At 34.2% G+C, this 24,804-nt stretch overlaps 3 protein-coding genes across 3 annotated transcripts in view; 2 read left to right on the forward strand and 1 right to left on the reverse strand.

Annotated features, from left to right (window-relative positions):
• LOC133192307 (U5 small nuclear ribonucleoprotein 200 kDa helicase-like) overlaps nucleotides 1-17,827 on the forward strand; it is a 131,327-nt gene extending 113,500 nt beyond the window's left edge. The window contains exon 45 of the mRNA XM_061328321.1: nucleotides 17,576-17,827. Within this exon, the coding sequence (XP_061184305.1) occupies nucleotides 17,576-17,812 (237 nt within the window). The 3' untranslated portion in view covers nucleotides 17,813-17,827. The remainder of the gene's footprint in view (nucleotides 1-17,575) is intronic.
• Nucleotides 1-24,804, forward strand: part of LOC133192309 (docking protein 1-like) — a 93,149-nt gene that overhangs the window by 420 nt on the left and 67,925 nt on the right. The window lies entirely within an intron of this gene.
• LOC133193031 (uncharacterized) lies at nucleotides 20,329-20,913 on the reverse strand. The gene has a single exon (XM_061329031.1). It carries the CDS (start codon nucleotides 20,911-20,913, stop codon nucleotides 20,329-20,331), a length of 585 nt encoding a protein of 194 aa, XP_061185015.1.

A 24,804-nucleotide genomic window follows, 5' to 3' on the forward strand; every position in this document is an offset into this window, starting at 1 on the left:
TTCTTTAAATTGTCGCGCGAATCCATGATGTTGTCAAAGACGCTTTCCTCGCGGAAGTAGTTATACGCATGCGCGAAAGTTAGCACGAAAAGGTTTATTCGGAGAACATTTTTGTTAGTTCTCTATGGTTGTCAATCAAGCTGTAATATGACATGGTGCTGTTGTTCTCCATGAATTTCAAAGTGTCAACAAGTTTTTTTTTCTCTTGATTTTAGGATGATACAAACAAAATTTCAAATAAAAAATTCAAACGGGGGGGGGGGTACGCCCGGCGCGCCGGCGCTGGATCCGCCTTTGTTATTAACATCTTTCTCAATTATTTAATTAACATCATAATGTACCCTTTTAAAGTAAGTTGAATTGGAAGGTGGAATATAGCATGCACAAAGATAAATGTTATTTTGAAGATTAAAAAAAAAAAAACCTTTTTTCTATCTTAATCCATTAAAAATCTTTCTGGATACCTGGTAATATCTTAATATACACCTTAATAACGAGCACAGCGAGCGGCGCGAAGCGCTGCTCGTCACTGCGAGCTCTAACGACAACGCCTGGGCGAAGAGAAAATTCGGACTACTGCAAATTCATTCAATAGAATTTTTTCCGCAGTAATTCTGGACCCACAATACATCGCTTGTTGTTCTCGCTCCTAGCTTCGTTCGCTCGGTAACAACAACTAAACTTTCACAAAAAATAAACTCGCTTTAATTTAATGGATATTGCATACATGTAGTAGATTACTCATTCTTTGTTTAAATTTTTGCTCTTTTCAAACTTTGTTTATGGAAATGCAGCTAACAATACGACGTCATGTGACGTCACAGTCTAGACGTTCGAAATGTCTCGTGCGGTTTGAAGAGGCTGATCTTAAAATGATGTGAACAATGCCCTCTCCCCAACGGTCGCACTGTCAAAATAGAGAGGTTGAGATTCCATACGTGTACGTGTACGGGTACGTCTAGTAGGGGAATTCCCTAAATTTCTTGCGTATTACGTCATCAGTTTTGGTGTTGATAAGTTTTCTACACGTTCCTACAACCTGTAAAAAGGCATCTACACGTAGGTGTAAACTTGTAGCTTTTTCAGTAAAAACTAGTCAATTTATGTGTGAAACTGTTATTGTTGTTAATTATTTAGGATGTTGAGTTTCATGAACATTTATTTTAACCATGTTTTGCCCACTAACTAAAGTCAAACTAATTTCACGTAACTACAAAATAGTTGAAAAAGAGACACCGATTACAGTCTACACGTTCATGTTACGCGTCATTGAATCTCAACAGACAAATTTCAAACAACGTGTACGTGTACGTCAAAGTTTGTACATACGTACACGTACGCGTACAAGTTTAAAATCTCAACCTCTCTATTATTACAATTTCTACGAAAAATGCAAATTTCGTCATGAAATCTTCTATTTGAAGATTATCCCTACATAAAAAGAAATATGTAAAGCCATCAATAAAAAGATTAGTATTATACTCAACATGTGTTTAACTTAAAATAATAAGTTCATAGTTTTGTATTTCCTTCAAAAATAGTTCGTCATTTAACTTATTCTCTCCTTGTGTAAAAATTCCTTCAACATTCCAGTAACAAATTTTATGCTGTTTTTTTTAATATATATATATTTGTCCATTTTGTACCCTTAACTTTATACCACTGTAACAAAATTTATATAAATTAAAAAAGTTAACTAAGTTTTAATTTTAACGTTCACCAGTTTCAGATCTATACAACCATCCGTTCGTCAGGTTCCAGTGCTCACACCTAGCTAGGGCCGTATGAGCCCCAGGCATAGGTCAAAATTGTGGCACTTCACCAACAGGTAACTCCTATACATGAGTGAAAAATTTCCAGTGGGGCGTTCAACAACATATAATCAATCAATCATTTGAAAGTGATCCGTGATATCTTGCACTAATATCAAATAGTGCTATTTATAGAACATACATGTACATGTACAAGTTTTGCCCTTAATAGAAAAGCTGAAATACCACTTATAAGTATCAAGAACATGCAAGTTTATTCAGAACCCTGGATACTTATTTGTATTTTTTTTTTAAATCTTGGACATACAGTGCTCCCCAGATATAATTCCTCCCGCTATAATGCCACCACCGCCAAATAAATTCCAAGTCCCGATTTCCTCGCTATATAAAACCCCGTTTTACCGCCATCGCCCGCCTATCGCCATCCGCCAACGTATTTCAAGTACAAATCTGTCTATTACCGTTATTATCACCCCCGATAATTACCGCCAATAATGAGACTTTTTGTTTTGTTTTTTCAACAATCGGATCAGTGGGTTCGCGTTATAATAAAATTAAATGACAAACATTTATGTCAGAATAAATATGTTTTTTTTAATATGTTCAGAACTAATTTACATTATTCAGTAAATATCATTTGTCATTTCATTGTCTAGTTAGTTTTATCGATCGAACTTTACAACCCTGTTTTAAATATCCCATACTTTGTCTGCAGTAATCACGTAAGTAGAAAAAAAATTATGAAGCTAACAATTGGATGGGAAAAAAGAGAAGAAAACTTAAAAAAAAAACAGACAAAACAGTCAAGTTACATTTCATGTACTACATTGACTAAGCAGTGAGTATAAATTTCACAGGTGTCATGTGTAATGGAGCGTAGCTAATCCCTATCGGTTGTCAAAAATGGGTAAAATTCACGAGATAATCAAGCCACGTTGTGTTAACAAGTAGTAGATGGGGTTTTTACCTAGGATCCAAGTTTCTTAGGTTTGAAAAAGCAAATACCATGAGTACCTAGGTGTAGTTTGGTCCATTTAATGAAGAGTTGAATATGGCAGATCCAAAGTGTGTACGTTTTGTTAGTTTTGAATACAAGGAAGCCAGACGTGGACTGAAGTTGTAACTACTGACCACTATTCAGAGTCTAACGACTTTGCATCAGAAGAAAAAAAAACTTAAATGTTTTGTTACAATTGAACAGTAAAAATAAAAATCAACAATAAATCTTTAAATGTGTATCAAAAAATAGAATGAAATAAATAATGATTTAATTACAGAACTAGTGAAGGGCAATTTCTTCTGCTTTCAAGTTCCTAATTACATTCCAGCGTTATAATGCTACCCCCGTTATAACGCCAAAGTCACTGAGGCACAAACGGGGGCGCACTGTATTTGATCAATTTTCCAGAAAATGCACTTTTGATGTTCTAATTGAAGTTTCCTTTTTTTAAAAATGAGATTTTTAAATTTTCACCATTGAATGATTTAAAAATTGTTATAAGGAATTTTAATGAAAATTCAAGGGTTACAATAAATTTGTTCATAAATTTAGCCCTGAAGGCCCTGAAGGATCACAGAGAATCAGGTCCCCTATTGTGTCTAGGACAAAGCCCTGAAGAATCAGTGGGGATAAAGTCCTCTATTGTGTCCAGGGCAAAGCCCTAAGTGATCACGGAGGATAAGGTCCTGTATTGTGTCCAGGATAAATCCCCGAAGGATCATAGAGGATAAAGTCCTCTATTTTGTCTAGGTCAAAGCCCAAAAGGATCACAGAGAACAACGCCCTGAAGGATCAGTGGAAATAAGGTCCTCTATTGTGTCTAGGACAAAGTCCTGAAGGATCATTGGGGATAAGGTGCTCTCTTGTGTCTAGGACAAAGCTCTAAAGGATCACTGGGGATAAGGTCCTCAAATTGTCTTGGACAAAGCCTTGAATGATCAGTGGAGATAAGATCCTTTTTGTGTCTTTGATAAAGCCCTGCATGATCACGGATGATTAGGTCCTCTATTCTATCTTGGACAAAGTCCTACATGATCACTGAAAAGGTCCTTTATTGTGTATGGGACAAGGCCCTGAATGTTCACTGGGGATACGGTCCTCCATTGTGTCTAGACACAGCCCTGAAGGATCACGGAGTAAAGGTCCTCTTTTGTGTCTAGAACAAAGCCCTGGAGGATCACAGAGGAAAGATCCTGTATTGTATCAAATACAAAGCTATGTGTCCCTGGAAGAGCAGGACACAAAGCTCTGTATGAGCAGGGGATACAAGTTCTCTTTTGTGTGTGGGCCAGCAGCTTCTCTACCAGCACTTTAATTTACCTGATCATTCAATTTTGTCAATGAAATTTAGAATTCTAGAAAGGATTTACCATCATACAAACAGTCCATCACTGAGTACACCTTTCCGTAGACAACGAGAAGAATTTTGGATTAGAAAACTAGGGACGGCCTTTCCCTATGGATGCAATGACAATGTCGATAGTGTTGGGAATCTTTCCTGTCCACGGTGTAACAATGTCAATGTGATGGGACTTTTCAACCATACACAAAGACTTCAACGTAGTCATAAGGCATCGGTCTTACAATAAACCTTTAATACACGATGTCTCTTTTGATTCGTTACAACCTTACGTAAATCAACAGTTAGGTCTTCATCACATTCGCACCAAACTTTACTCTGTGCCTTTTGAATAGTCTACTTGAAAAGGTCAAGGAAAGTCCATTTTTGATTCCTCGACACAAGAATACAGGCTCGGATCTGTTATTAAGGATATTGCAAATCATAGGCTTTTTAAACCCCCACGTTATACAGAAGAACATGCAACTAAAACAACCCGTTTTTTCCTTAAACTCCAATATGCCAACTAAGGAATTGATGCTGTTAATATAAGTAATATTCTGAATCACAAAAGGGTCCAATCTTGTATTCCACCATATTTCAAGTTAAAGACTACACCTTGTATTTTCTACAAATATACATCGACTATTGCTTCCAAACTTTTTGATTACAAGAAAACTTTACAGGGCCTGGATATCGAATATCTGAAACATAATCCTTCTTCGTGTCCATGTTCTTCTTCACCCTATAACTATAGTCCTGCTGGACACGTTATTACTGGTGAATAAATATGGTTAATAATGAGGACCATAGATCATTAATTTCAAAAGGTCCTAAATATAGGGAACCCCGATCCTTCAACTGGCGCAGTAATTTCATAAATATTATGGATTCTGTAGAGGAATATGCCAGGCGTTGGGTCAGACATGAAAAAGAAGACCTTGACAATTTGTCAGAATGGATTAAATGTATCAGATATATGTGAAAATCTCGCATTAAACGATTGAGGGACAGTATGAAAACCATCTATCCTTCTGTATTCAGCAATTCAGAAGTGAAAAAAGAATTAGACAGATTACACGATCAGTACGTACTGGTCCCTGCTGACAAAGCAGGTACAACATTGTCTTTGTTTGTAAGGCTCATTATATAAATTGTATTTTAGAGGAACTGGGATTTAATTCTACAAGTGGTAATCCAACTTATATCCATAGCTCTCTTTCTATGGAAGAAATTCTACAAAATCATATGTCAGTTTTGAATATTTCTAATATTCCAAAGAATCAAAATGAATTTGAATTACCATATCTATATTGGATCCCGAAACTTCATAAAAATACTTACAAACAAAGATACATATCGGGTTCCAGTAAATGTTCTACCAAATCTCTTTCTTTACTCCTCACTAAGATATTAACAGTAGTGAAGGAGAAACTCCAAGAGTACTGCGCAACAATATATTCGAGAGGTGGTGTAAATCAGATGTGGATACTAAAAAATTCCAAGGAACATTTGGGACATTTGAAATCACAAAATTTTACCAAAATAAACAAAATAAAAACTTACGACTTTTCAACTTTATATACAACTATTTCTCACGATAAATTAAAGTCTAGACTTTCTGACATTGTTGACAGCTGCTTTTTCAATAAAATGGAACTCGTAAATTTACTTACCTTGTCATTGGTCATTTGCAAAATTATTTTGTTAAAAAACAATCTGATTGTACACACACAAGTACTCTGAAGTTGACATTAAAAAGATGATCGAGTTTCTGATTGACAATATCTATGTGGTTTTTTTTGAGACCAGGTCTTCCAACAAACTATTAGAATTCCCATGAGTACCAATTGCGCCCCGTTATTAGCAGACCCATTTTTGTATTCATATCAAGCAGAATTTGTTCAAAATCGTTTACGTGAAAAGAAGAAAACACTTGTGACCTTCAACTCGACATTTAGACATACCGACGACGTATTGTCAATTAACAATGGTTATTTCCATTCTTATGTCGATACGATATATCCCGGTGAGCTTGAGATAAAAAATACCACAGAGTCTGACATATCTGTTTCATATTTGGATATTTTATTAGAAAAAGACATTAATGGTAATCTAACAACAGACTTTATGACAAACGTGATTACTTTAACTTTTCAATCGTCAACTACCCTTACTTTTGCAGCAATATACTCTTATCACCTGCATACGGGGTTTATATCTCTCAGTTGTTTCGATACTTAAGAGCATCCTCTACGTATGAACAATTTCTAAAACGAAATAAATTATTGACAAAAAAATTGATGAAACAAGAATATCAGTTTAAAGTCATTATTTCGTAAGTTCTATGGTCGATACAATGACCTTGTCAGCAAAACAATCTTTCATTAAGTCAAATACTGACTGACTTTTTCATACTAATTGTTAGGCCATTATTTACACACTGATTTGTCGATGGATTTTCCCGTTATTTCCCGATCATGACAAGGAGCACATGGCGGGTGTGACCGGTCGGCAGGGGATGCTCACTCCTCCATGGCACCTGATCCCATCTCTGATGTCTTAGAGGTCCGTGTTTGCTCTACTCCTATTTTGTAATGTTTAATGGATTTTTGAGCTCGAATACCGTTCGTTATTTCCACATATTTCATTTCAGCAGGATAAAAAGGTCCTCTACTGTAACCCAGGACAAAGCTCTGTATGAGGATGGGATAAAGGTCCCATATTATGTCCAGGACAAAGCTCTGTATGTGCAGGTGATAAAGGTCCATTATTGTGTGGCAGAGGGGATAAAGGGCTTCTATTGTGTACAAGACAAAGCTTTGTATCAACAGGGTTTAAATTCCTCTCCTTTATGTGTATCAACTATGACATAAACACTTACAAAAGAAAAACAACAGTTTTGCTCACCTCAACTAAGTTGGGTTGAGCTTGTGTCATAACCTCGGCATCGGCGTCCCAGGTAAAAGTTTTTGGAGCAGATTTCTTTTCAAGTACTTCTATGCCCTATATTAATCAGAGATGCATGGAAAATGCTTTTAGTATGTTTTATTGAACCAGTCAAGGTTTCAGATGCTGCAATTGCAGTAAAAGACTGACAAGGTTAATGTTTTTGGAGCAGGTTAACGTTTTTAGAGCAGGTCTCTTTTCCAAGTCTACTATAAGCCCTATATTGACCAAAATTGCATGGATAATACATCTTAGAATGCACACTACCAGGCTTGCTTCGGATGCTGAATCTAACCGACATTTTCCGGATGAATGACTAGATAAAAGGTTTGGAGCAAAGACTGACAAGGTTAATGTTTTTGGAGCAGGTTAACGTTTTTGGAGCAGTTTAAAATCTTTGGAGCAGGTCTCATTTCCAATTAAATCTGACCGACATTTTCTGGATGAGTGTCTACGTGAAAGCCCTACCTGCACCAAACTTGTATGGATGATACATCTAAGGATGCAAACTTTTATACTTGCTTTGGATGCTGAATTTGACCTACAATTTTCAGATGAGCGACCAGGTTAAAGTTTTCGGAGCATTTTCTTTCTTAAGTGACTATAAGCCCTATGCTAAATAACTTTGTACTCTAGATACATAACTTGCTATGGATGCGTGATTTCACCTACATTTTCCAGATTAGTGACCAGTTTAAAGTTTTTGGAGCAGGTCTATAGCCAAGAAACTATATCTGAACCAAACGTGCACGGATGATGCATCAAAGGATGGGCACTCTCAAACTTGCTTCAGATGCTGGATTTGTCTGGATGAGTGACTAATTTAAAGATTTTAGACAAATCCGTTCCAAGTAAATGCAAGCACTATCAGACCAAAATTGCATTAATGTTGCAACTAGGGTTGCACACTACTAGATTATTAGTTAAGTATGGGACTTTGCTTTACTTAAGTCCACAGTGTAACAATGTAAATGTGATGAGACTTTTTAACCATACACAGAGAGTTAAGCGTAGTCATGGGCATCGGTCTTACAATAAACCTTTAATACATGATGTCTCTTTTGATTCATTATTACCTTACGTGAATCAACAGTTAGGTCTACATCATATTCACACCAAACTCTACTCTGTCCCTTTGAAACTTTTAAATAATCTTCTTGAAAAGGTCAAGGAAAGTCCATTTTTTGATTCCTCAATACCAGGATATAGGCTCGGATCTGTGATTATGGATATTGCAAATCATTTTTAACCCCCCACTTTTTACTGAAGAAAATGCAGCTCAAACAATCCGTTTTTCCTTAAACTTCAATATGCCAACAAAGGAATTGATGCGGTTAATATAAGTAATATTCTTAATCACAAAAGGGTCCAATCTTGTATTCCACCATATTTCAAGTTAAAGACTACACCTTGTATTTTCTACAAATATACATCGACTATTGCGTTCAAACTTTTTAATTACAAGAAAACTTTACAGGGCCTGGATATCGAATATCTGAAACATAATCCTCCATCGTGTTCATGTTCTTCTTCAAAATATAACTATAGTCCTGCTGGACACGTTATTACTGGTGAGTAAATATAGTTAATAATGAGGACCATAGATCATTAATCTTAAAAGGTCCTAAATATAGGGAACCCCGATCCTTCAACTGGCGCAGTAATTTCATAAATATTATGGATTCTGTAGAGGATTACGCCAGGCGATGGGCCAGACATGAAAAAGAAGGCCTTGACACTTTGTCAGAATGGATTAAATGTATCAGATGTATTTTAAAATCGCGGATTAAAAACTTGAGGGACAATATGAGAACCATTTATTTTTCTGTATTCAATAATCCAGAAGTGAAAAAAGAATTAGATAGATTACATGATTAGTACGTACTGGTCCCTGCTGACAATGATCAGTACGTACTGGTCCCTGCTGACAAAGCAGGTACAACATTGTCTTTGTTTGTAAGGCTCATTATATTAAATGTATTTTAGAGGAACTGGGATTTAATTCTACAAGTGGTAATCCAAATTATACTCATAGTTCCCTTTCTATGGAAGAAATTCTTCAAAATCATATGTCAGTTTTGAATATTTTTAATATTCCAAAGAACCAAAATGAATTTGAATTACCATATCTATACTGGATTCCAAAACTTTATAAAAATACTTACAAACAAAGATACATATCGGGTTCCAGTAAATGTTCAACAAAGCCTCTTTCTTTACTCCTCACTAAGATATTAACAGTTGTGAAGGAGAAACTTCAAGAGTACTGTGCAACAATATATTCGAGAAGTGGTGTAAATCAGATGTGGATACTTAAAAAGTCCAAGGAACTTTTGGAAAATTTGAAATCACAATAATTTACCAAAGTCTGAAGCTTAAAAACTTACTGCTTTTCAACTTTATACACAACCATTCCCCATGATAAATTAAATTCCAGGCTTTTTTTTTTATATCATTGGAGCTGCTTTTCTAATAAAAATAGAACTCGTAAATTTACTTACCTTGTCATTGTCATTTGCAAAATTATTTTGTTAAAACATTGTGATTGTACACACAAGTACTCTGAAGCTGACATTAAAAAGATGCTTGAGTTTCTGATTGACAATATCTATGTGGTTTTTGGAGAACAGGTCTTCCAACAATCTATTGGAATTCTCATGGGTACCAATTGCGCCCCGTTGTTAGGAGACCATTTTTGTATTCATAAGAAGCAGAATTTGTCCATAATCGTATATGTGAAAAGAAGAAAACACTTGCTGTGGCCTTTAACTCGATATTTAGATATATTGACGACGTATTGTCAATTAACAATGGTTATTTCCATTCTTATGTCGATACGATATATCCCGGTGAGCTTGAGATAAAAGATACCACAGAGTCTGACATATCTGTTTCATATTTGGATATTTTACTTTCAAAAAGACGTTAATATAATCTAACAACCAAGCTTTATGACAAACGTGATGACTTTAACTTTTCAATCGTCAACTTCCCTTACTTTTGCAGCAATATACCTTCATCACATGCATACGGGGTTTATATCTCTCAGTTAATTCGATACGCAAGAGCAGGCTCTACGTATGTACAATTTCTAAAACGAGGTATATTGTTGACAAACAATTTGATGAAACAAAAATATTAGCAGTCTCGTTTAAAGTCATCATTTCGTAAGTTCTATGATCGATACAATGACCTTGTCAGCAAATACAATTTATTACTGAGTTAAATGCTGACTGACGTTTTTCATACTTATTGTTAGACCATTATTTACACACTGAATTGTCGACGGATTTTTCCGTTATTTCCCGATCATGACAAGGAGCACATGGCGGGTGTGACTGGTCGGCAGGAGATGCTCACTCCTCCATGGCACCTGATCCCACCTCTGATGTTTTGGAGGTTCGTGTTTGCTCTACTCCTATTTTGTATTGTTTAATGGACTTCTGAGCTCGAATACTGTTCGTTATCTCCATTTATTTCATTAAGGACTTACTTGAGGTGAGCACGGTATTTATTACCTATGTCATAAATATTTGAACATCTTATCCTGTTTAACACCAGCTTGTTCAGGAGATTGACGAATTGATTAACCAGTATCTGTTTCCACTGGTTTACCAGTCAATATTCCTATGTCTCTAAAGGTAGAGGATAAATTAATGGGACCAGTGGTGGCACCATTTTTCCCGCAGGTAAGTGTTTGAAAACTCTTGTTTTCATATTTTGTTAAATCATAATTCTTAAAAAAACATGATCAAGATAAATTCATCATATAATAAAATTGCTGTCTGAAAATATCTTTGTGTACATAAATGCCAAACCTTATTTTTGTTTCATTCTATCAAAAACGTGAGGAAGGCTGGTGGGTATTGATTGGGGACAACAAATCTAACTTCTTTTTTTTATTTTACTTTATGAAAAAAAGCAATGGTATTTTGACTGTTAATCATTTAAAATATGTTTCTCATTATTATCAACACAGTTTGAAATATACACGCATCTTGTCATTTGATCGTAATCCCACTTTCCATTAAATAAGTGATATACAGATCTACGAGAGCTTATATTTTCATGTTTTAAATGGAACGGAAGCATATGAAGATCATTTCTTGAATGATGAATGAGAATTAGGATAAATTTTTATTCACTTGTTTTCACAAGGTTACATATTAAAGCACATGTATTTTCTATAAGTGTGTGAACAATATGACCTTCCTTCAAGAACCAAGGACAATTCACATAACACACACGTGTGATATGATAATGAAATAAAGAAATATTCTCCAGGACTAATTACCAGAAATAAAAGTTCAGTAATTAACATGCTATAGAGGGCTAATTTAAGTTACACATATCTTGCTAATACTTGTTAATACTTAGGAATATATAGGAAAACTAAAAAATAAAGGCATCAATAATTTTTTTTATTTTGAAAATCATGCTTGTATGTGTTAAAGGGAAAGAATTTTGAAATATGTACTAAGTAGTTATATGAAATTTAAATGCATTCTGTGTGGAGTATTAAATTTATTTCTCTTACGTAATGTTTTAATCATGATACATAATTTGTTCTCTTGGTCTGTGGATTCTAAAAATAAATTAAATCTATCTGGATCTAATTTACCTTACAACAGAAGGCGAAGGTCAAAATGGTCTTGGCTTGTTCAAATAAAGAAAAACATTATTGTATGTAAAGAATATAAAAATATAACACAATGCAATTCACAGTTAATAAATTTGTGATTGTTGTGAATTATCAATTTTGATTGATAACAAAATATGAGAATCCTGTATACATATAGGAATCAAACTAAAATTTGATGATTTTTTTATGAAGATCATATTTCATTGAGCTGTTGTATGTCATTTTGATGAATTCAATCAATATTTATGCAATTCATACATTTTGCACTCTGTATTGAAACACTTTGACAAGTCCTTCACAGTATCCCACCCACAATTTAGACTTGTATAGGGACAGTGAGAATGGACTGTTCCCCTCATTGTCTGTCATTAAGAACTTCATAAACTCCCCATTAGGACTCAGCAGATGGATCTGGTTGTTATAAGGGTCAGTAACAAGAATATTACAGAGGGAGTCGCATGCCACATCAGCTGGCTTGAAGTTCTTACTCAGCTTCTGTCCACGGTAGACAGACTTCACAGGACCAGAGGGAGACATTATCACTAGTTCACCCTTATTTTTACTTGTATCATTCACAACATAGATATCATGGTTACTGTTCTGAGTTACTCTGAAAGGCAATGTAAACAGTCTGGTCTGACCGTCCTCTTGGTACTCATACTCATGTGTGACGTCACCTATCACCGTGATGTGTCTCACCAGACGTCTGCTGTGTACCTCTAATTTGTAATGTGATTCATTGTCTACCAAGGTAACCAGTAGTCCACCGTCCACTGACTGACAGATTGCTCCTGGTTCCAGTGGATCTGTACTGACGACTGTAGAGACAGATCCTGATGGTGACAGACAGCTGATGGAATCACCGTCAGTAAAATAAACATCACCGTTATCAGTCACACACATGTCGTTAGGATCAATACAAAATTTATGTTCTTTTATGCCATGCTGATTGACTTTTTCTGAATATTCTGATTTAAATTTATTTATGTAACATTGATCTTCACTGAATGCCTCCAAAGCATATATTAATTTATCTCCATATGTAAATGAGCTTGTTTGCGTCAAACCAATCTCATCTAAATCCAAAGTCTTTCCAACCAAAGATTCCAGTAAGTTATCATTGATTTCACTTCGAATGAACCTCACTGAATGTTTACAGTTTGTCATAAGATCCTCCAATTCAGACAGTATTTTTGTCAGTTCTCTGTGGTTATCAATCAAGCTGTAATCTGACATGGTGCTGTTGTTTTCCTCCATGAATTCCACAGTGTCAGCAACTCCTTTCTTCTTCTTGTCTAACTCAGATTTCACAAGGTTTAATTGATTATTCTTTTTAACCATATTGTCTCTCAATGTTTTCTTTTGGCATTTTCTGATTTCTGTTAGCCTGTTCATTACCTCATTATAATGTTTCTGAAGCTTTTTAATCTCAGAATCACAAAGTTCTTTATTTTCTGTGATCTGTTTTGACACCATTTCTAGCTTCTCATTAATCCCAGGCAGATCCTCTTCTTTGATCCTCTTAAAAAATTTAAGTAGATATCTCCTCCTTTCGGTGGCCGCCGTCGGTAGAGTGTTCCAATCATGATCTCTATGATCTGTTTTGGCACATTTACCACAAATAAATTCATCACAGTCCTCACATATCATATCAATAGTTAAATCATGGGATTTACAAATTTCAATGTGTTCTTGGGGAGAGCCCAGTGGGTATTTTTTGGTGGTATTGGCCGCCATGTTTGTCAGGTGTTGCTTACCAGTGACCTACTTTTAAGTGTACATGTTAGATATCAATAAGGATTTTGATGACGGACTTTAGATTTATTTGATTATGACACCTAAAAGTGCAATGAAATTTAAACGTACAGGTTTATACAGTATACTACGATTAAAGAGGAGATAATTCTAAGTAGAAAAATTTGATAAGAGATTATTATGTTCAAATGTACAATTATTTTTTTAAAATCTGTGAAAAGGTCATTTCTGAAATAATGTTAAAAGTCCTGTTGGTCATTGCCATTCTTCTAAAATTTCACATTTAATGATTGGTGATACACATAAACACCTATTGCACCTTTTAATAATAAAATCCTAATACAAGGGAGGTACTCATCTCTACGTGAGACTTACAAAGAGTTTAATCATTGTTTGAATATGTCCATTCGTCGCAGGAATGATAACAATTCAAATATGATTTATGCTCACATGAGTCTTCAAATTGAAATCTTTTTGTTCAACAATTTTCATTCCATGCTACATAAAACGATCCGAAGTGGTTTGAAGTCTTTGAAATTGTTTTGTTAAGAGTTAATTTGTGCTCCGTTTAAAAAGACCAAAAACATTTACATAGCCTTGTATAGCGATGCTCGGTGAAAGCTGATTTCGTTAATAGCTAACTTGTGCTCATCGTCGCAAACCACAGCCAAAAAGTTGATTATCTCCCATTCTGAAAAAGAGCTTTCGTCGGACTTCCGACCGTGAATAAAATAAAATATAATATAGAATAAAATAAATTTAAAATTCTGTATCTACTTTAAATACACTTGAGAAGTTGTTTCAATAAAAGATCTGACACTTGCAGACAAGAAATATCATGTTTAATAAAACAGTACCACGCCTTTTTAAGCCATGAGGTTAAGGTTTTTGCAGACAAACAGACAGACAAAGAGACGAACGGAGAGGGCAAAACTTTATTCCCCCGAATCCTCGATTACGGTGGCATAAAAATTAGTGGTCTTGATTCATGTGACTGTCGATTTCGAATCTTGTTCATTTATAATGAATGATTTATTTACCCAAAGGAGCAGTGCAGATTATGCATGCATGATGAACAAATACCGAGCAATCGATTATTTAAGAAGCTCAAAAAAGCGAAATTTTACTTATTTATATACACTAGTTTACCAGAATACAACCATGAATTTGAAGAAAGAATAGAGGAATAGGTATGGTTATCGATTAATTACAGTCAATGGTATATTTTTTTTCTCGCAAAAGGAATACATGTATATAAGCAGAACTTTTCCTTATTTACTATTCGCATGTTACAAACATTTAAGATAATTCAGAAAAACAAACATTTGAGTATACATTGTTGATTGGAATGAATTACTGTTCTTTCTGTACCATCAATTGCCGTAATTGTGTTGGGTTCTCTGAAAAAACAAAACAAAACAAAAAGCAACGCTTAATAATTTTGCCAATCAAAGATAACAAGATTAAATAACAATAACAATTTATTTACAAATGCACAACAAAATTGAAGTCGCCCGCGAGGCGCAGTGGTTAGAGCGTCTGCTCTAGAGTCGCAAAGTAAGGAGTTGATCCTTACGTCGCGGGTTCGAATCCCACTGTGGGACGTGGAGACCGGTCCTTTGGATGAGACCGTATAAACCGAGGTCCCGTGTTGCAGTAGGTGCTGGCACGAAAAAGAACTCTCACTGCTTAATGGCCGTAAGTGCCGAGTATAGGACAAAATTTGCAGCTCTCCACCGGCAAGTGGTGGCGTCTCCATATGAGTGAAAAATTCTCGAGAGGGACGTTAAACAACATACAAACCAACAAACAAAATTGAAATGGAACTCTTTCTCTCGTGGTGAGGAGGTACAGCGCAGTCCAGTTAAGGTACCAAATGGAAATATCGGTTCTTAGATAGAAAACACATTCTTTGCAAGGATGATCGATTCTTTTTATGACTTTACTATTATCCGACAAATGCAATGTGGTTGAAAACTACATGTTGGGGATGATTAGATTTCTTATTTAGACTTGTCACGTGATTATAGCAAATATACCTGAAGTATTGAGGTCATCTATAAATTCCAATATTGCAAGAGCATAACCAAGGTAAAAATCTAAGTTTAATTTATAATTATTTTCTACACTTCTTGTAGTTTGTGAAAAGTGCTGTGAACCTATATAGATTTTACTATCTTATTGTTAAAATTACATTTGTTATATGAATATTTTGCTTGTCAAGTACATTAAATATAGATTTAATTAATTCATTTGCAAGATTTCATTAGGTTCGCAGCACTTTTCAAATATCTTCATACTTCTTGAGTTTATGTGTAAAAGAATTTCATGATTCATTGAGGGCATGCCCTTGCAATATATCGATTTATTACGACCCTTTTATTACCCTTAAATGAATCTGCATACAAATTTACTGTCGTATCGCTTGTCTAGGGAATGTTCATACGGTAAGTATATGAATAAAATCATTAAATAGACATCGCATTCAAGTTAATGGTCTCATATATATCTGCAAATGATATTTTATTTAATTACAAAATACATTTTTTATTGTATAAAATATAACTCGATCCGCCTCTTACTGCATACAAACTGCGTCAAATTTTACGATATGACGTCACATTGACAAGTGCATTGCGATCAGTGAATTGTTTATATATTGCTGTGTGGGATTTAACCAACGACAAAAAGGCATGCAATAGTTAGTATATATTGATGTAGTTTGAAGCTATCCAACAGTTTAAAATAGCAAATCATTTCATTTTGTGGTAATTTAAAGAACTTATATTTTTGTGTGATGTCATAGTAAGCATTTCCCGCATAAATTAGGCCCCGCCTCCTCATTGTAGCCTTAACTGTGCTGCGAGGAGACTTAAGAAAATAAGACAAAGTGTCTTCAAATTGGTACAATTACTTAGTATACAGAATGTGAAAGAATTATGTTATCTAAGAATTTTTTTGCAATTAGCGAGTGCAAAGAGCACATTGTCTTTAACTAATTTATAAATTACTGAAAATGTCATATATTGCATATGTTGGATGTTAATTTCATCAATATATGTTCTAAAATATATGATTGTCAATATTGTTTACGTATGTCTCTTGACTTTTATAAACTGAACTCTGATTTGTATTGTTTCAATGGACTTTTGAGTTTGATTACTGTTTGATATCTCCATATTTCATTCCTACTTAGAATTCATTTTAAGCTTTCAAGCCGTGTTTCTTCAAGAAATATCAGGAATAGGTAAGAATTCTGTGAAGACTAGATCTCCTGCACCCCTCTTTTATGTTCCCTAGTACACTACAAATTGTAATTTTGAACATTATAAAAGTGATTCGAAAAAGGAAAATATTTTTAATAAATTTCCAACTACACTTAGTTTGAAGGCAAGAGAGGAAAATCTGTATATTCCAGTTTATTTTACCATTAATCAAGAGTGCTGGTTTTTTCTTTTGTAGACAATAGAGAGCATCTTTAACGTAATGGAGATGGAGGACGATGATAGAAATGAACTCCTACAGCTGAAAGTCTTCACATGTAAGGGGAGGGAACTGTGTTAAACTGTATGTTGGGGTCTTCAGAGAGTGAGAGAAAAGTAAACATGAATAAAGTGCTAGGGAACATAAACAGTAAACACTCAATCATGAATTTTGTACACTTGTGTACAACCTACTATATATGGTAACAACTATGACATAAACACATACAAAGGTATAAAAATTTAAACATTTTATCCTGTTTTACACAAGCATGCATGTCTAGGGAAATTGATGTGTTGATAAACCAGTATCTAATCTGTTTTCATTGGCTCCCCGGTCAATGTATTGTGTCCCCAGAGAAAGAAGATGAATCAGTGGGACCAGTGGTGGCATTATTCTTTCCTCAGGGGGGGTGAAGTAGGAAAGAAATAAATTACTCTTTTTTTACTATATGTATAATCATATGTTTTTAAATATGTTTCATTTTCATATTTTGTTGTTGTAAAAAACTGCTGATAGATATTGTTCCGATAACCTGGTGAGAAGGAATAATTATTCACCATATAATAATATTTGAAAAAATTAAAGTATGAATTAAAAATATGTTAAACCTGATATTTGTTCTCTTCGATCAGAAATGCGAGGTGGGTTGGTGGATAGTGATTGGAGACAACAAATCTAACTCACTCCTGTCCATCAGAAGATTGACCTTGCAGCAGAAGGCCAAGGTCAAACTGGACTTTGTGACCCCTTCTCTTGGTCACTATAACTACACCATCATCTTTATGAGTGACGCCTACATGGGATGTGACCAGGAATACAAGTTCAGCATTGACGTGAAGAAAGGAGACAGTGAAATTGATAGTAATTAGATCAGCTGCTTGGAAAGTGAAAGTAACAATGTGACGGAGGAAAAATAAGGAATAAATACATGTAAATAAATAACAACGTACAGAATAGTAAAGTGAAACAAAGATTCTTTGAAATTTAAAAAAATTATTGGAGGATTAATTGTAAAGAAATAGATCGAGCTTTGAGATGGAAAATCATGATAGTGATTTCAGATCTTTAAGCTATGAGACTAACAATATATATGTAACTATATTTTTTATAATATCAAAAAATTATTTTTGATTATTTTCTGTATGCTTTGATTTTTGTATGTTATATATTTCACCATCGTTTTAAAATTGTTAGAGACTTTAAAAGCCTTACATAGAATATACATATGCAGAAAATTGATATGACTTTCTTTTTTATTTCATTATCTTTATGGAAGATGCAATGGTATTTTGACAGTAAATCATATTGAGTATGTTTTTCATTATTTCAAAATCAAAGTTTATAAAGTACATGCATCTTGTCATTCAATTTGATCGTAATTAATCCAACGTTCTATTAAAGGAGTGATATGAATATATAAGTGTTTATATTTTCATGATTTTTAATGGAATCAAAGCATGCCAAGGCAATTTCTTGGATGAGATGTGAAAATTTGAATTACATTTCTAGTCGACACTTGATTTCACAAGGTTACATATGCGCATATTTTCCATCAGTGTAAGTTGGCCATAAATTTTTGCATAATTTGACCTTCAGTTTTACATGGACATAGACAACAAAAATCCTAAACAGAAATTGAAAAATAATCAAGTAAAATTCTATGAAAATTTTCCCTTTCTTCAAACCATAATCCCAAAAACAGAAATTCTCATTAAAGCTTCTGGTTTTATGTAGAAATTGAAATAGAATTTAAAAGATTGTCAGTGATAAGAGAGCTAAAAAGAGTTGTATTTAATATGTGTAAATGTGTTGCTGATCTAAGCTTGTTCAAACTACTTGGATTAAATGGACAAATAAGTGGTAGCAATACGAGATATGCATGCTGTACAAGAAAATACTTGTCATGAAGAACTGTATTGCTGATCTAAGCTTGTTCAAACTGCACCCTCCCGGACAGATATCAAATACATATATGCAGGAAGTGCTTAAAACTTTCCTTAGATACATGCAATAAGAATAGAATAGAATATATTTTATTTGCCAATCATGGTCCCACTGGGAGCATAACATTGATACCAGTAAGCATGATTTGTTAACATTCAAGAGGATAAGAAAACACATTAACATATACAGCAATACAAAATATAAAAAACTTAGGTATTGGGTCATGCAAAACAAGAAGTAAGGTATATATGACATTACAATTGAGTTCCTAATCAGCAAAAGATATCAAGGGACAGTACTTAAGTATATACAAGTCTCAGGAATCCAACTGTCTTAATAGAATTTCTCATGTAGATGTAATGTAGATCAGCAATTCAATAATGCATGTAACAATAAAATTGAGAAAAAATTAATTAACAGATGAAGTTAAAATATTCTGTTATCATGTTGAAGTATAAATAAATTATGAAATGAGGATGTATCAATGGTTGTCAGTCTACAGAAGACATCAAGGGACAGTGGTCTAGGAAATGCATAATTCTAGTTTAATATATAACACGGTTAGAAGGTTGCATTCCTCCTCATGTCTAATGTAGATAAGCAAAATGAGCACAATTATATTTTTAAAAATGTTATAGCTAAATACAGTATTGTTTAAAAAGTCATATACAGTGTTTTGATGTAAATTGACTAGTATTCTTCAGATTGACTCATTTTCATTTAAAAATAGCCAAATTGCTTTTCATTTAAATCAAAATTAGAGAAATTAGTACATAGTTCTGAGATAGATTTTAAGAAAATTGTTTGTTCATCTTTGATTTTAGTGCATTTGAAACGATGGTGCATTTCATCCTCCACACTTTGAACAAAATCCATGTGTGCTGGGATGCCTAAATCCTCTACATTATAAACGTTGATAATGATAATTTTTTGTGAAGTTTTTGACTCTAATTTGTTTTGTTATCATGTAACCTACAAATACAATTTTTTAAATATTCTTATCAGCAGATATTTAAAAAATATTGTACTTGCTCTTTGGTGTTTATTTGAAGAAAACTACAACTGTAAATTGCATGTGATTACAGTGATTAATATATCCATTAAGAAATCAGACATTACATTTAAATATAAAACATATTTCATTTTAACGCATGCACATTTAATAAATCTGTAAATTTTAAATTTTGATTGATAACAAAATATGAAAACTTTGTATATAAATTATCTATTAAACTAAATTTAAGTGAGTTTTGATGAAGACTATAATTTTATAATACTATTGTGATGTCATATTAATGATTCAAATTAATATTTTTGCTATTATTACATTCTACACTCTGTATTTATACACTTTGACAAGTCCTTCCAAGTATCCTACCCACAGCGTTGACTTAAACAGGGACAGAGAGAATGGTAGGTTCATTTTCTGTCAGTAAGAGCTTCAAGAACTCCCCTCAGGACTCAGGAGATGGATCTGTTTGTTCAATAGATCAGTAACAAGGAAGTTACAGAGGGAGTCACACACTACATCGGTTGGACTAAATTTCTTTGTCAGATTCTGTCCAAGGTACACAAACTTCATTAGAACAGAGGGAGACATAATTACTAGATCACCTGTAGTGAGACTAGTACTATTCACAAGACAGATATCACTGTAACCGTTCTGTGTGATTCTGTATGGATATGTAAACAGTCTGGTCTGATCGTCCTCCTGGTACTCATACTCCTGGATGACATCACAAGTCACTGTGATGTGTCTCACCAGACGTCTGCTGTGTAACTGTAATTTGAAAGGATCTGATTCCTTGCTACTCAAGGTGACCAGTAGTCCACCGTCCACTGACTGACAGATTCCCCATGGTTCCAGTGGATCTGTACTGTTAACTGTAGAGACAGATCGTGACGGTGACAGACAGCTGATTGACTTGTTAAAATAGTCAGTGAAATAAACATCACCAGTATCTGTCACACACATGTCATTAATGGGAGAGCTGATACTAAATCTGTGTTTTTTGGCACCTTCCATGTTTACATTTTCTATACATTTAGATTGATGTTCACAAATGTAGCATTGATCTTCACTGAATGTCTCCAAAGCATATATTAATTTATCTCCATATTGAAATGATTTTTTTTTAGTCACATCAATATAACCTAAATCCCAAGTTCTTCCAACCATAGACTCAAGTAAGACATCATTGATGTCACCTCTATTGAACCTCACTGAATGTTCACAGTTTGTGGAATGAACCTTCCATTCAGACAGCATTTTTGTCAGTTCTTTGTGGTTATTAATCTAAGCTGTAATCTGACATGGTGCTGTTGTTCTCCTCCATGAATTCCACTGTGTCAACTATTCCTCTCTTCTTCTTCTCTAACTCAGATTTCACATTGTTCAGTTGATCATTTTCTTTTACCAAATTGTCTCTCAATGATTCCTCACAACATTTTTTTGATTTCTTTTAGCCTGTTCATTATCTCTTCACAATGCTTCTGAAGCTTTTTTATCTCAGAATCACACAGTTCTTTATTTTTTGTGATCTGTTTTGACACCTTCTCTATCTTCTCATCAACTCCAAGCAGATCCTCCTCCTTAACCTTCATCGGAAATTTAAGTAGACCTCTCCTCCTTTGGGTGGTTGCCGTGAGCATAGTGTTCCATTCGTGATCTCTATGATCTGTTTCATCACAGTCCTCACATATAACATCCATAGCTAATTCATGGGATTTACATACCACAATGTGCTCTTGAGGAGAACCCAATGAATATTTTTTTGCATTAGCATCCATGTTTGTCAGATGTTGCCTACCAGTGGGCTTGGGATAAATAGCTGAGTGGAATGGAGTAGAGTAGAGTAATGTGGAGTCATGGAGTGAAAATAAAAAAACCCCCAGTATTTACATACATATCTCTTGCAATGTTATTTTGGATTTGTTAATAAAACAGGAAAGAAAATCGATGCAGCCATAAAGGTAGTGACCTCAAATGTCACACGCAGGATTCTCTACAATTTTTTCTCAGAACAAAGACTAGGTATATTATTACCATGCACTCCTATCCCAAAAAGACAAACCTAGTAATAGGTGTTGACAGCTTTAATATCAATCAGATAAATCGTCAACAACTACACCAAGGATTGAATTATTATGGTACATAATAACTTTTAATAACTGGTTTAATTTTTTTTAAGGTTTTAGGCCTAAAATAAAAAAAATGATTGCTTGCAGTTGCCTACCGACCCACTGAAAAGGCACCCGACCCAAACTTTTTCCAGCTATTGTTTGTTATTATTATTATTATTATTTTGAAGTTTCAAACTTTCAGGATAAAATGCACAGGCATATCCGCCACTCAGACTCTGCAACAGCTGACCAAAGCTCTTCATTTAAAATGGGATATCATTTCCATACACTTTTTATACACCCATTTGCTGCAAAGAACGATAACTCTTCACCCTTGGCTGTTTAACGTTCAGACAAAGAGATATTTCTGTAATATTGTATATCTATTTCAAGAATGATTTCAGCTCTAAAAATGAATTTTAAGAACTTAATAAACATTATAAAAACATTTTTAAGTTAAAATCAATATAAAAAGTATTCTCTTTTTTTATCATAGTGTTATTAATAATTTTTCTCAGAGGGTTTCAATACTCCGAACCATGACGTCACAGTGGAATCAAAAAAAAAAAAAAAATACTACGAGACTTTGAAGACGACGCGGTTTGTATCCAGATATCTGTGGTTGAGAAGCAAATACCATACATGTATATATATGAATTATTTGTGATTTATTGGAGAAAAGGTGGATTAATCAGATCTACTGATTTTATTGCCTTGTTTTTTCTTCACTTGAGACAAGTTTAACAGACTTAACAAGTTTTAACAGTTTAACAAGATTAACAGATTAATATATCAGAGTATGTGACCTTTTGTCTCTGCATGCGCAGATTCACTGCGAAGGGGGGTATTAGATCATCCCCTCCTTCGATTTTTTCACTTTTAGATAATGGTATAATGTTTTGGTAATAAATTAGGCTAGGTGACCTCTGGTCTCACAAATAATATATCATACCACGATAGGCGACCTTATCAATATAACACTCTAGTTATTCCTCTGTCCTCCTTATTGATATTACAGAACAGGTGTTCCCTTGTACTTGATGTGTGAAAATTTAATGGAAGGGAAATGCTGAACTCGAATTACCACCCCTGCTATATCTGTAAATGGGGAAACAAAACTAACCAAAAATAGACTTACCAAAAATAGACTGGGAAAACAGGAACCTCTTGAGAATTGCTTCTTAGAATCGTTTACATGTTTATGAAGACACAAGCAAATTGTCTAAACACACACCCCCATTCCGACGAAAGAAATTTAGTGAATATGGAGAAAATGTGTACGTTCTTGTTTTTGCTTGTCATTAAAATCAGAGTCTGTGTTTGAAAAACAATTCTTCATATATCACACTTTTTAACGTATTATCTCCCTACAACATTAGGTGACCTTTTGGTCTCCCTAATGATCTACAGCATAAGGTGACCTCTGGTCTCCCTAATGATGTACTATACAAGGTGACCTCTGGTCTCCCTAATAATGTACAATATAAGATAACCCCTGTACTCCGCATTTTCATGCAACTTTATGTGACTTCTGGCCTCCATAATGATGTACAATATGAGGTGACTTCTAATCTCCCTAATAATGTACAATATAAGGTGACCTCTGGTCTCCGTATTCATGTATAACTTTATGTGACCTCTGGTCCCCCTAATGATGTACAATATATGTGGGTCTTGTCTCCATTTTTATATAACCTACATTATAAGGTGACTTCAGGACTCCTCATTATATAGAATTTTATGTGACCTCTGATCCCCCTAATAATATACAATATAGGGTGTCCTCTGGTTTCCGAATTTATGTATAGCTTTATGTGACCTTTGGTCTCGCTGATGATGCATAATATGTACAACTTTATGTGATCTCTGGTCTCCCTTGTAATGTACAATATAAGGTGACCTCTGGTCTCTTTTTTGTGCAACTGCATTTGACCTCTGGTTTCACAAATGATGTACAATATTCGGTGACCTCTGGTCTCCCTAATAATGTACAATAATCGGTGATCACTGGTCTCCCTAATAATGTATAATATTCGGTGACCTATGGCCCCCCTAATGATGTACAATATACGGTGACCTATGGTCTCCCTAATAATGTACAATATAAGGTACTAGTAACCTCTTGTCTCCCTATTGATGTACAATTTAGGGTAGCCTCTAGTCTCCCAAACGATGTACAATATATGATGACATTTGGTCTCCGTATACAACTTAATGTGAACTCTGGTATCAGTAAAGATGTACAATTTAGAGTGAAATATAGTCTCAAAATAAGCATTCAACTTTATGTATCCTCTGATCTCCTTTATGACGCACAATATAAGATGATCTCTAGTCTTCGCATTCATATACAACTTTATTTAACCCCTGCGCTCTTTTATGATGTACAATATGGGGTAACCTCTGGTCTTCGTATTTATATGCAACTTTGTGACCCATGGTCTCCTAATGATGTAAATATATATATATATATATATATATATATATATATATATATATATATATATATATATATATATATATATATATATATATATATATATATATATATATATATATATATCCAAATGTTGTATATGAATACGGAGACCAGAAGTCACCTTATACTGTACATCATTAGAGAAATCAAAGATCACCTAATCAAAACTCCACATTGGAGTCCTCTGGTTACTGTTTTGGATAATTTTGTAATCTAGATGACCTCTGGTCTCCATATTGATATGACACATTATTACTAGTATATCATTCCCTATGCAAGAGGATGCTTACTCTTATGCACCACCAAATCTCTTGA

This window comes from Saccostrea echinata, unplaced genomic scaffold, assembly GCF_033153115.1.
Source record: "Saccostrea echinata isolate AGI-Se365-2 ecotype Australia unplaced genomic scaffold, CSIRO_AGI_Sech_v1 ptg000025l, whole genome shotgun sequence".
Taxonomy (NCBI): Eukaryota; Metazoa; Mollusca; class Bivalvia; order Ostreida; family Ostreidae; genus Saccostrea; species Saccostrea echinata.